A 14437-nucleotide genomic window follows, 5' to 3' on the forward strand; every position below is an offset into this window, starting at 1 on the left:
ACAATTTTTAATATTCCAAAGGGAAACCATCTTCTCCCGGGGATTTGTGGTAAGGTAATTTGACAATGGTTGCAGCAATTTCTTATTTGGTAACGTCGCCATTAAGTAAATCTCTACCTTCCTCTGTGAGGTGTGGAAGGTCAATAGCCACAAGATAGGCAGTTGATTGGTCTTCAGTTGTAGGAGTCTCAGGAGTGTAAAGTTTCTCATAAAATGATGCAAACGTCTTTCATATGTCTTGTGGTTTAGTAAGAATCACACCCGTTTCCGACCGAATGGCAGGGATAGCAATGGCTGCTTCTCGCTGTTTCAACTGTGCTGCATGTAACCAACCTGCTTTCTCTCCCTATTCATAATGCCTATCTTTTAGACGTTGAAGGGCATATTCAGCTTTGGAGGTATATAAATTATTGAATGCCATTTTGGCTAGCTCTAGGCGTCAGTCATTGGGCACTGTGGCATGAGAGAAATATTGGCGCGTGAGGGAAATAAGTTGATCCTCAAGTTCAATACGATGAAGAGATGCTTTCTTATTGGCTTCAGATGCATCTCTCATTAATTGTCCACAAAAAGTTGCTTTCACAGCCCCCCCAAATGGTCCTACAGGAAGTGACTGATGATTTATTATTGATTAAGTAGTCAGAAAGATGAGAGCGCAGTTGGATCTTACTCTGGCGTGAGCGGTTTCTCTGGATGTTCATACACCATGGTTTGCGGACTGGAGAGACTAAACCTATGTCAAGGGCTGGAAGAACCGAAAAGTGATCGGAGAGAGTAGCTTCTAATATACGTGATTCACTAGTGATTGCAGCTACCGAGTGAGATATAAGAAAATAATCTATCCTGGATTGGGTGCCGTGGGCAGAAGATAGGAAGGTGCACCCCAGGTCCGTGTGGTGACAAAGGCGCCAATGATCCACCTGTCCATGATCAGATGTTATATCTCTCAATAAGGCTGTGTCTGTTTTGTTATACCTCTCAAAAGGACCTGTTCTGTCTAAAACTGTGTCAAGAGCCTGATTTCAGTCCCCCCTATGATATAAGTGGATGCTCCAATTTCCACTAATAAGCTATTGAGACTAAAAAGATATGATCATTTAGCTCCTGTTTGAGGATATACTGAACCAACACAGATAGTTCTAGCTCCTATTTTGAGCTTAGCAAAGGCATATCTACTGTCTGGATCAACCCAGGTCTTGACAGTAGTGACAGGTAAGGATTTGCGCAAGAGAATAGCCACTCCACATTTTTGTGGCTGAAGGAGACTGGGTTGTTAGTCTGCAATGAATGACTTTTCCCACCCAATCTCGTCGAAGCTTGGAAGATTACTGAGCATCTATGTGTGTCTCTTGGAAAAGGGCAATATCAGCTATTTTCGTTTGTAAGTAAGAGAGTACTTTCTTTTGTTTAACCCCTTCGCCGTGGGGGTAATTCCCCCACGGCGCGGGGGGAGGGGTATGGACCGCGGCGCCCCAATGATCGTGACGAGCCCAACTCATCATGAGTCACAGTGGAGCTGTGCTCATGATGAGCTGGGCTCGTCATGACCCCGCCCACTAATTAATTCTCCCGCACAGGTGGGGAATTAATCGCGCGTGGGCGGGCCGTGGCCGTTATGAGGAGCCCAGCTCGTCATGAGCACAGCTACACTGTGACTCATGACGAGCTGGGCTCCTCATTAGCACGGAAGGGGTTAATATAATGCGTGAGACCATTAACATTCCACAAGATAATTCTAAGTGGGTGAGAGGAAGAAAAGGAAGTAGAGACATTCGCAGCCATGAATGCATTGAAAACAAGAGAATTTTTTTAATGAGCTGATGGAAGGAAAGAGAAATGGTAGATTATAGAGGAAAAGGCGAGGACGGAAGTAGTGTAGAGAGGAAAAGCTGCGCAGGTAAGGAGAGGGTATGAGGGATAAATGTGGGTAGAAATAAGGGAAAAATGTATGTAAGGGGAGTATGGTGGAGGAAAGGACTGGATAAGAGAACGAAGAAAGCTATGGACAAAGAAAAAAGACCAAGAATAAAGGCAATATCCTAGAGAGACTAGAGGAAAGTTAAGGAAGATATTTATATAAAAAGAGAAAGAGAAAGACAGAGAGAGAGAGAGAAAAATAGCAACGCGCGTGTGTAGAAAGGACACAGCACTGGGGATAGGACTTCTCTCTGCGGGTCTAAACTTTCAGGTTATGCGCTTTGGAGGAGCCCCATCTAGCCACAAAATCAATAGAATAATAGAAAAAACTGAAAATACACACCTATGCTATAATAATGCCATTATCTAGGTTGGGAGTATGAAAATACGAGTATTCACCTCATAATGTAAATGATCGGCTAAGAAGTCAAAGAGACAGGGGGAAGAGATAAATATCAGAAAACTGCAGTATCAAAAGGGGAAGAAGGGATCAAGGTGAAAAGGGAAAGAAAATGAGATAAATAAAGATAAGGGAAATAAAGGGAGAGAAAGGGAGATAAAAAGAGATAAAAAAAGGTCTATGCCATCTAAAAATTATCTGATATGGAGAACAATTAAGCAGGTTTTATATGACATTAATGAAAATTAAATATTAATATAGTTAAATATTATTACAGTTAAATATTATAATGGTCAAATATTATCATAAATACTTATTAGAAGGAGAGAGGAGAGAGTGTTTGAAAAAGGAAATCAAAAGAAAGAGAACATTATGAAGTATATAATGTACAACATTTGAGCAGGAATTCAAGTATATAGTCACATTCTTAATTCATGTCATATAAAATTTTGCAATACGAAGAGTATAACCAAGTAAAATTTTGAGAATAGTTAAACTTTATCATATATGCATGTTAGGAGAGAGAAGAGGGAGGGAAGGGTTTGGGAAAGGGAATAGAGTAAAATCGGGACATTATAAAGCAAGTAATGCATAACAGCATAAGTATGTATTCAGGTACTGATCCAATAGTGGCTTCGGTAGACAATAAGGTAGTTTCCTTCCATAAGCTCTTCAATATTAATCAGTCAAATAGTGAGTCAAAATTCAGGAAACACCCTTTTCAGATGATGAAGGGGACTTTAGAGGAGAGCTTGTTTTGTCCCTGTCTCTTTCCTGCGTGAGAGCAGCTACTGCTTGAAGGACCTGTGCTCGATCCCCCAGGGAGCGTGCATTTCGGTCTGGGTCTCTTCCCCTACTTTTGGGACCGACCTGGGTTGCATCGAGTTCCACCAGAAGACGTCTTAGAGTTGAGTGATGGAAGTGGAGATTGAAGCTCAGGTATAGACACAGCACAATCCATATTTTGAGTAGTAAGATTTTATAAGAATTGTCAGAGATCTTTTGGATTAAATAATTCTTTGGAGATGCCATCCTTAGTAATCTGCAGACTTGCTGGTTCAAAGAGGCCATATTTCATGCCTAGTTGACGCAAGTGGGTCGAAAAGAGAGAAAGGCTTTGCGGCGTCCATTTGTTTCTTTTGAAAAGTTCGCTGCCACTTGAATCTCATGATCCTCAAATGTGTATGGATTATGGGCACGACCCACAGTGATTAATTGGCAAGGCTGCTCGTGACGCAGACAGCAAACAATAAGTGTGTGTGGTCACACGTTTTTCCCCCTTTGAAGGGACCAATGCGATGTGCTCGTGTATGGATTTAGTCTCATCTGTAAGAGCAGATATGGACGTCTGCTTTCCCTCCAAGCTTCGCCCTACAGCAGAGATTTCCTGGAGTATCCGCTCCATAATAGAGTCTGGTGCAGTTACCATCATAGAGTTAGATGATTTTTGAGTCAAGGGAGTGATATTCCAAACTTCTGAGGTGGAGCGGCCCTGGTTTAGAGCGTCAGAATAGAGGGGCTGTTTTGCAGATTTACCAGTCACTTTACCAGGAGGCATTCCCAGTCATTTCTGTTTTAGATCCTTTAACAGGTAAGTGATTCCCTTATCTGGGGCCTTAAATGCAGTAGGCGATAAATGTGGATATTCGTGGTGCAAATGAAGGACAGAATGCTAGTCACTGTGCCCAAAAAAGTTAAGACTGCATCAAATAAGTATAAAAGACACAAAAAGAGACCTCCTTTTAAAGGAATCAAAACATCCTATATTTTCCTCAGGAGTGTGTATGATTGATTTCAGCCTTATCTAGGCTAAAGAAATAAAGAATAAAGGTGAGAACTTTAGTAGTAGAATAGTAGAATAGTTCCTGGAGAGAGTCAGGCCATATCTTTGTACTCTTCATACTCCAGCAGATCTGTCTTTACTGTCAAATATTTACGCCATTGATGGGTAGATCATCAGTAAAAGTAGATCTTGATGTAGCTGCCAAGGGTTTGCAACACTTTATGGCATCTGACCCGGTCTGTTCTGTCTAAAGAAGAAGATATACCAAGGACACCGTGCTTTGTTTGCTTTTATCAATGCAGCACTCTTGTCACCCGATACTGAGGAGAATTCAAAACAGGGTCGCCCGCAAGAACGAAATTGCCTAAAGAGGCAAATGCTGCTCCAGAGTCGTCAGAGTAGAGGAGTCAAAAGTTGCGGCTCAGTGAGTGGCCCATAAACATCTCAGACGCCCTTAATAACACTGTGGGCATATTATCAAGCAAGGCGTTAAAAGTATCGCTGCTTTAGCGGCAGAAAACTGCTGCTAAAGCGGCGATAATGGGCTTGATAATATGCCACAGAGAATTCCAATAGAAGCCCATGTTGACAGCAGAACATGGGCTTCTATGGGACTTCTCAAGGGCATATTATCAAGCCCATTATCTGGCTAGTGGGCCAAATACCGTTATTCTTGCTCCTAGTTGGTTTGTCTAAAAACGGGGTAAGATACTGGAAAAACCTAGCTGTAATGGGTTAGGAATCTCTAGTATACGTTAGCATGTTTTTGGAGTGAAAATCCTTCCCTTTTGCTAGGTCCTTTACCCAACATCTTGGGTTTTACTGGTCTACCATTACACTAGGAGGGTGGACCTAGCGTATACCTCTATCTCCCCCCCTTTTTTCTGATCATATTTGTTTGAATATACATCCTTTCTTTTCACATTAAGTACAATGCTTTTTGACAAAATTGCACATCTGAGATTTAATTGCTGGTATTTTGTTTTTTTCTTGAAACGATTCTGAAGTTTAAAATGTGCCCAAATCAAATGTATAAAAAGAATTCGAGGCCATGTTTATTCAGTAAAATTTCACGCAACTATGAGTAAAACCGTGTACGAATCATGCAGCCACCTCCTGTTGTCTTGTGTTTATAGTTTGCGAGGCCCACATTGGTTGCAGATAATGGCCCCCCCTTGTGACAAAACTTTCTAAAAGTGGTATTTTCAGACATGCAATTAAGAAAACAACTTTTTTAATAGATGTGTGAGTCTAGAGACACCAAACTCCAATTTTCCATCTGCCCCTACTAGGAAATTACACTTAAAAGATATTTTAAGGCAATCCCTATGTTAACCTATGGGTAAGATAGGCCTTGCAGTAGTGAAAAACTAAATTAGCAGATTTTCACTACTAGGAAATGTAAAATTCAAAAGTAAATAACCTACCTTTTAGATACACTGCACCTTGCCCATGGGGCCACCTAGGGCCTACCTTAGGGGTGACATATGTAATAAAAGGCAAGGATTGGGCCTGGCAGGTAGGTGAATTTGCCAGGTTGAAATGAGTTTAAAACTGCACACACACGATCTGCAGTGGCAGGCCTGAGCCATGTTTATGGCTACTGATTTAATCTCATTCGCAATTTGAATAATGTTGTTTTGAAATGTGTGTTATTTATTGGGGTGACTTTCTGAGTTCTTGTTTGTGTAATTGTTACTATTTGATTCTTATTAAAATGTTGTACAGGTGTTAGCTTCTTTTTAAAATCGGGGTCCCCTTCTAACTGCTGCCATCCATGCCTTTTTGATTGTGCCCATACCCTTAACTTATGTTTTACCCATTCCTTAACTTATCTCTTACGTCTTACACTTACCTGTTTCTCGATTGCACTCGATTGCATTTTCTTGTTCCTGATTATCTGGTTTCCTCAGTATTTTTGTTTTTCCCTGTTGTATTTACCCAAGGACATTGCGCTTCACTATTTTAAAAGCTTAAAGGGGGGTCGTGGTTTCGATTCCTAAAATGAAGGATGTGGTTGTTTCCCATTTCAGCATTGTAAAAACAAAACACATTTGGCACTCAGCAATAGGCGTATAGGGCCATGCTTACAAAATATGCTTCTGTCAGATGCTACTTTTACTGAGAGTAAATTTCTGCGTACCATATTATAAAAGAAAGAAAGAATTCATTTATTCCTCCTGGGAATGCCAGTTTTGAACTTCTATGTGAATTCCAAATTTGTCCCTCTTGTTTCAATTTTGTCATGTGTAAATGTACACTTGCTTAGTTTCATCAACCACCCCACCCCCAAAAAGGATTTTTTTCTGTGTAAAAAACAATGCTTATTTGAGCCAGTGGTTGCTGCTGGGGGCCACCAGTATCTATTTTTCTGCATCATATATAAGCAGAGACAATCGATGGTGAACACTCATATTGTAAAGATGCAGGAAGAGACCAATGGAAAAATCATCACAAAGGGAGAAAGCAGGAACTTGAAAGAGAGAGATAAAGGGGTAGGGAGTGTCTGGAAGTAAAGAGGAAGCATGAGGTGGTCACAGGTTTCTCAACAGAGCTTCGAGCACTGGCACTTTTTATTTTTATTTTACAAATTAAGCACTTGTAAAAACCTTATTCTACACCCTCCCAATATTGTGGGTTGCCCAACGTTTGCGAATGTGTAGGTTTTCAATACCTTATGTTGATGATATCTCCATGAAACACACACATACCTCATCCCTGTTAGAAGATTTACTCACACTTAAAATTCTGCCATTCTGATTTAATGTAACTACAAGTAAATCCAGTTCTGAATGTAGATTAATGTTTTGTAAATCATAACCACATTTTTTGCACTTGTAAATGGTACTATTGTGTACCAAGCTTTAGTTTTATCTTCAAATAGCCTTATTATTTGGACCAATATTTGATTAACATTTCCCAGCTCAGGTTTCAGAATCATCAGTTGTTTCATCAACATAAGTTTCAACATCACATCTGGAAAGTATATTTACATAAAATGGTATGTACATCAGCATATTCGTCTTACAAATAAACATTTTACCTTTTCTGAGGAATGAAACTGTTATTATGTTTGAGATAAGTTCACTAGCTTCCCTGGAACACCAACATCTGTAATTTGACATCTCTGCTGGGCATGGAGAAATATATGCGCGGAGGTTAAAATTCTGGCAATTGCTAACAGTAGTTATGGTACCTAGAATGAAATGACAATAGTAGTAGTTAATATAGTAATATATTAAGTGGTTTGAACCAAAGGTAGAACGGAAATCACACTTATCATAGCATATAAATTCACCAGCTAATACAAACTTCTGACTTGCACAAAATCTTACAGGTAACACTTCAGCTTCATAATTGAGTGTTTGGGCCATCATTTGTATCATCTACGTAGCTTCCTCCAGGCCACAGGCATAGGGACGAGGAAAGAGGGCATTACTTCCTTGCAGAATGTACACGATTACTGACTTTGAACACATCAGTTAGAATATCAATCCGAGCGTGCATATTTAAAGAAAAAATAAGAGGATCTCACCTGGAAATCATATTAATTCCCTAAAAAGTGAATATGTGGTATATCACAAAAATCGTGGACGCATGTAAAGACTTCTAACTACCCTGCTTTGCACCTGGACTCTGCCATCTGTGACTCTGCCTTGCAAAGTGGTGCCACCTCAGTCCTGGGCACTTAAAAGTGGGCCTTAGGTGTTTGCTGCAGAGGAGCCCATACCTCCTCTGCGAACCAATGCATCACCACTGCTGTGTGGATTGGCACAACCGCATCACTATTGCTGTGTAGATCAAACTTGACACATTGCCATCGGACCCACAATTGCACAACGCTCTTGCTGGCCCACGGTCCACGCATCCACATTAATGGCTGCCTCTACAATGACGCTGAGAGTCAGCATCGCAGCTTCCCTGCTCATCGGAGCTGAGGCATCGCCTCGACTGCACAACGCATCCTAGACACTGGTCTTCACAACGCAAGCCCCATTGAGAGGCTCCTTGACATCAATGCATCAAGATCTCTCACCGCTTCTTTGCTGCATCTTGGAACAAGTAAATTGACTCTGCTTCACAACGGATCCTCAACCCGAAGCCATGCAACGCTCCGCAACCTGAGATTAAGGTACTTTTGTTCAGTGGCCTAACTGGGGCCCAGGAGCTGGCCCATGCTCCATCTTGGTTGACATGACCTTTTGACTTTGTCCTGGTCCAACACAACCAGGTATCCCATTTTAGTGCTTTAAGCTTCTTAGCGCTATTTTTACTTGAAACATTTAAAAATCAATATCTTAAGTTCTACTTATTGTGTCATTTTGGTCTTGTTTTATTAATTGAAGTCGGAACAATTTTTCTACCTCAGTGTAGTATCTTTTCTTGGAGTGCTTTCACTGTTTACACTTTGAAGTGCTGCACAAATACTTTACACACTGCCTCTAAGTTAAGACTGACTGCTCTGTGCCAAGCTACCATAGGGTGAGCAAAGGTTAATTTACGACTTGCCTGACACTTTCTAGACTAGGATTGTGGTTGCTGTTTGACTAAGGTTTATACCTCAATCAACCAACACCCCAAGTTGTAACAGTCTCTTGCCCTGTACAGAAATCAAGCGGGTGGGATAAAATTCCATATAAATATGACTATATAAATGAAGACATGCTTTTACACAAGCATGCAGACTCACAACACAGGATTAGAAGCAACCAAATAGAAAATATACATTTCAATTAACCCTGGACATTTCTAATGGGAATTTCAGCCAAAACATATTGCCCAAAAGGCAGTATCTAACTGCATTTCTTGTTCAAATAAGTTTCAGATTTCTATGTAAAATCATACATGGGCTATTGATAGACTGACTGGATTGCAGTAAAACAATGGGCCCCTCATAGGAAGATCCATACCTTAAAATATGTACATCACAAATTATAACTGGCTTTTCTAAACACCTGACTAGTGTAGAACATTACTGACCTAACACAGTTACAAAATTAACTATTACAAATTAGAAATTGTGCATTTTAATGTAATTAAGCTCAGGTGCAATTTATCCCGCACAGGACTATATGAGAACTTCACAGTCTATGCTAAAAAACCATATAATGCCTGCTGGAGATTTCATACTTTCGAGAGTTTACTTGCTATATTAGGTTGCGCAATTGAGGCCTTTGTAAATTTGTATATGTTCTCACCTTATCTGAAGTGTATAGGATGAAAAGGGCACACAGTTATCTCACATATACTGGAAAAAGACATGTGTGAGACAGAACAAACCGAGAAATATTTTTCTCTCTGCACTTGTAGGCTACTTGCACATATTTCACACAAAGGTCGTACAGAAGTTCCACTCCTCTAAAAATCTCATTTTTACTGCTAAAAGAAAGCTTTACTCCCCCACAGAGAATTCTGTGGTGCAGCCAGTTTCTTCTAAATGCTGTTTGAAATAATGTTTGTTTTGATCTCATGAATTGCAAGCAGTAGTTTATTTTGCAATTCCTTTACAATGCTGCCATTGATAAATCATAACACATCAAAAGCCAATCCTAAATGCATTATCCATACAAGTACAACAAAGCTGTTCCCTGTGAATGGCTCCATACCCAATGCGGGCTTGTGTTACAGTGCAGAAAATGTTTGGCGCTGTATTTTTGGTGCCCCCTCACCTCATTTTTAAAGCATCCTGAAGAATGTGTGATCATTGTATCCGGGTCTTAAATCGAAACGAGCGTCAGGGCATTTTCCCAACACAACTGGCGCAATTTTCCTCCAAGACTGGATGCCAACACATGCTCTTGGTTTTATTTTTTTTTAAATTTAAAAATGTACAAAACAATTAAGAAGACACGCCAACAGTAATGGCCCATATTAATACAGCATTGTATAAGGAAATAGTTTGTATAAACAAAAAATTGTTTTGTTATATGTTTGATTAGTCATGGTTTCTATGAATATTGGGTACATGTGGAATTGACCAGTCCTGTCTTTGTTTCGTCAATGTGTTTGAATGAGTGAATGAATGAGTGTGTTGTTGAAAAGAATTTATGAAAATGTGGGGCTTATTTCCTAGAACATTTATGATATCCACGTTTGGTTTGTAGGGGTTTCTGTAATTTTATATAGTTATTTGTCTTTTGTATCTATTTTAGTCACTATTTATGATCAAATTATGTATATTGATATAACTGCGTATTATCGATATGCAAAATAAATTAAGGACATATATCCTAATAAAATGAAAAGTTGTTATTCAATAAGTCATACACAAAAGCCTTTTCTGCACACTGCTAGCCCTGTTGTGATGAGGTGACTTATTCCCCTCTGTTTAAATTAAGACATGACGCCTTTTTTAACCCCTTCAGTGCCACGCCCTTTCCCCCTCCTGTGCCGGGCGTTGCACTAGTGGGTGGGGTTCATGACGAGATAGTCTCGTCATGGGCACAGCGCAACCGTGCTCCATGACGAGACTATCTCGTCATGGGCACTGAAGAGGTTAAGAAATAGTTTTCAAGCAGTTGGGTTGGGTTTGCTTGTTTGTGTCTATTGGTGCCTAAACAGATTTAGAAGGAAAGTCAATAAAGGAACAGAAATTCTGGGGAAGGTGGCTATCTTTCAGAGAAACGCTTCCATGCGTCTGTGTCAAGCACCATGGACCATAAATGGGAAGCAAGTCCTATTTAAGGGAACTGCGTCCAAACTTTGCTTTGCTGCAGATGCAGATCATACCTCTCTAAGGAGCAGATATTTTAACAGTGATTTTAGCAACTTCAAAATGAGATGGGTGCTCAAATCACTCCCACTCCCTCAATTTAATGGTTTTTAAACTGGGATTGAAAAAGAAACATGCTCTTAGATGAGTTTTGCTAAGATATTTAATTAGGGCAGCTCAGGGGTTTACAATGTCTGCTCTTGCTATCATAAATTCTACAGTGTCAAAGCTAAAACACCAACACTGGTATCTAAGGTAACCATCCTTAGTTAAACAAACTAGAGGAAAAATAAGCATGTACAGTGATGCAATATTTGTGTCAATAAATGACACGTTTTACTTTTGTAAGACCAGTGCAGACTCCCCACACTACATTGATTGCCTTTTGTGGTAATCTTTTCCTAGACAATGCCAGGGCTAATTCACAGATGAAACTAATAATTTATATTATTTTCTGTTGATTCATGCCCCAGATCTTAATGGGTTTAGATAATAAAGAAATGCTGATGTGCATAGGTGGTCTATAAGACTTGTAAGCATGTCCAAAGTTTAATGTATGTTTAATTAAAGGTTTTGTGGACGGGACACATATACCCCTATGTCCCCCTGCCACCACAGAACACATCTATCAGAACAAAAGGAGCAAATTTTTTCTGAAAGTGCAAATGGTGTGTGACGCCTCGTGTGTCATCACTGACCTTGTGACCAGATATCCAGGGAGCAGCCATGACTCCTTCATCTTCCGCACAGTGGCTTTAACACCCTGCTGGCACAGGGCGAGTTAGGAGATGGTTTCCTGCTATGTAAGATATCCAGAGAAGCAATTAAGGCACTGGCCAGGAGTGTATGTGTGATGAGAGCTTATACATTCCCCCTCTTGCCCTCAAGTGACAGTGTCTCTGCATTGAGACCCTGGATCCTCACACCTTATCTGACCCCAAGAACACCAAGTGAGAGACGGGACAATAGAGCACACAGGGCAACGCGCTCACTCATTAAGCGCACATTTGGCATTCTGAAGTCCTGTCTCTGCATCATACACAAGACAGGTGGAGCACTCCTCTAAAAGACACACACATGCTTCAAGATCATAGCAACTTGTACCATCCAGCACAACCTTGCCATGAGAAGGGAATTCTGCAATGCCACCATTGAGCCAGACACTGACGATGAATCTGATAATGACCAACAACCACCACATGGGCAGCTGGATGGAACACATGTGGCTGAGGGACATGCACTACTTGTTGAGATTACACAAAACTACTTCTGAGGTGAGAAAAGACATGACACAGAAGAAAAGATGTGACACAAATGAAAAATGATTGATGCACAACTCAGTGGCCACCCTATAATGCATGCGGCTACCACAACTGGATAAACATAATTCCACATAGTTCAATACAAGTGTGAAAATAGGAAAAAGGTAGCAACATGAATTCAACATAGAGGTATTTTTTGCGGCCTTTTGTGTGGGTGGTCTTCTCCGCTGTGTTGGTTCGGATGGCAGATGCTATGTCATACTCTGATGGATGGTGGTGTGTTAGCCTTGGTGGTTGGGGTTACTGTGGAGAGAAACCATTTATACTTGATCCCTCCTCACTCACAGGTGGATGGAGTATGTGTGGCAGAAACAGGCTGTGTGTCTGTATACTTTCCATGGCTGTGGTGACTTGCAACAGGCCAAGAGCAACATCCTGGCAACAGTGGGACATGTCTGTTTGTATGTTGACAGTACGTCTGGCCAAGCTTGAAGAGACATTTGCAAGGCGGTTGATTGACTGTGTGAAAGTGTCAATGCACGCTATGAACTGCCTGTGGCCTATATGGAATGCCCTGTGATCATGCTACATTGACATCTGCGATTAGTCATGTCCCTTCTCAACTGCCTTGGTCAGGAGCTGCTGCTTTCTAATGACCCCGTCATTTTTTTTGTTCTACAGGCACTGCATACACACGATGGCTCAAGGCCACCATAGAAGGAAGGTGTTCCAGCAGCACTAGCCATGATGTCCGTGTGGCTTCTCACAGGCTGGCCAATGTTGTGCTGGAGTCTACCACTGTGGATTGTTCACCCTCACTATCTAAAAAGTAGGGCAGTAGGGTGGTGGTGGCTCTCCTGCGGTTTGATGTTGAAGTGCAGGGTGCGGGTGAAGCTGGTGTGTTAGGGTATGGCTGGACGGCAGTCTCTGCATCCCCATCATTTGACCCCGGTTGCACCTCCACTGCCCCAGTCTTTTACAAGATGCCTCAGTCAAAGTTTGAGGACAGAAGATGTGGAGTGTGAGGTAACCTGCTGTCCCACAGTAAATTTGGGTTCAGCAACCCACAGAAATATTACCTTGTGGCAGAAGAACATTAGTTAGTGTCTGCAATCCAAGCCTTTTGAATAGAATATCAAATCTTAAAATTCACGCTCAGGTGCTAATTCAACGCATTGGGTTGTATTTCAGAAAATCTATACTATCACCGTAGTAAATTTCGAAAACATAAGAAATAAAAATCTGATTTCCACTTACCAAGAATGCTTAGTCCTCCAAAAGGTGTACAGCCACAAGTAAGATGCGAGATATCCACGTTTGAACACCACTGGTACACTGTGGCCGAGTTTCCATCACATAGGACGTACCTGCGGCTATCCGATGGTGTGTTTATTAAGGAAACACTAACAGTTCGTGATGCCACATAAATGACAGTTGTATCATTCAGTGAGCAACTGTATTCACCTGCATGGGAAAATATGCACTGTGTAATTACAACATATAAAACAGAAATTGCCTTAGTTTCCAGATAACCTAATTTCATTCTCTGTATCTCTTCACATCATTTACAGTTAGCCTAGATGTCAACTCATTGTTCCCATCCTTATGCAGAGCTGGAGGCTCTGAATCTTTTGATGATTACACTGGATGGAACACATGTGGCTAAGGGACATGCACTACATGTTGAGATTACACAAAACTACTTCTGAGGTGAGAGAAGACATGACACAGAAGAAAAGATGTGACACAAAGGAAAAATGATTGATGCACAACTCAGTGGCCACCCTATAATTCAGGTGGCTACCACAACTGGATAAACATAATTCCATATAGTTCAATACAAGTGTGAAAATACTTGCAGGCCCATAGGAATTAATAGAGTCACATTACCTAATAGCGATTCGCAATTTCCGAATCGCTATTAGGTAATGTTAAGGAATCGTACTTTTTTTTTGTGATTCCGATATGCGTAGCATTTTGAGATTCCCAAATAGCGAACTGGTAAAATTCAGCCTAGAACATTTGTCAAATGGTATTACTCCAAAGCCTTCAGTCACAAATATGTTTTCTTATTTTGTTTTAAATAAAATACAAAAGCATTTATTTTCAATTGGAAACATATCCACAGAAAAGGCCTTTTACACATTCACACAGACTCGTAAATGTTTAAGAAGGTTCCTGCCTTCAACAGATCCTAAACAGCAACTAAGTTGTCTTCACACATTTTTGATGTAGGGGCGTCTTGCTGAGGTTTATGCTGTTCATCGGAAGAATAAAGAACACATGTTGAAAGAATTCTGGAGCTAAACTAACCGTACTTCTGTTGTTCCCTCTCAATTCTGCATTATATTGTGATCTCGATG

General features: G+C 40.7%; 1 protein-coding gene across 1 annotated transcript in view; it reads right to left on the reverse strand.

Annotated features, from left to right (window-relative positions):
- LOC146816676 (adhesion G protein-coupled receptor F5-like) overlaps positions 1–14437 on the reverse strand; it is a 956016-nt gene that overhangs the window by 306811 nt on the left and 634768 nt on the right. Inside the window, exons 11-12 of the mRNA XM_085610571.1 lie at positions 13332–13538; positions 7144–7296 (exon numbers count right to left, since the gene is read on the reverse strand). Of these exons, the coding sequence (XP_085466697.1) occupies positions 7144–7296; positions 13332–13538 (360 nt within the window). The remainder of the gene's footprint in view (positions 1–7143; positions 7297–13331; positions 13539–14437) is intronic.

The sequence above is a fragment of the Triturus cristatus genome, chromosome 6, assembly GCF_964204655.1.
Source record: "Triturus cristatus chromosome 6, aTriCri1.1, whole genome shotgun sequence".
Lineage (NCBI taxonomy): Eukaryota > Metazoa > Chordata > Amphibia > Caudata > Salamandridae > Triturus > Triturus cristatus.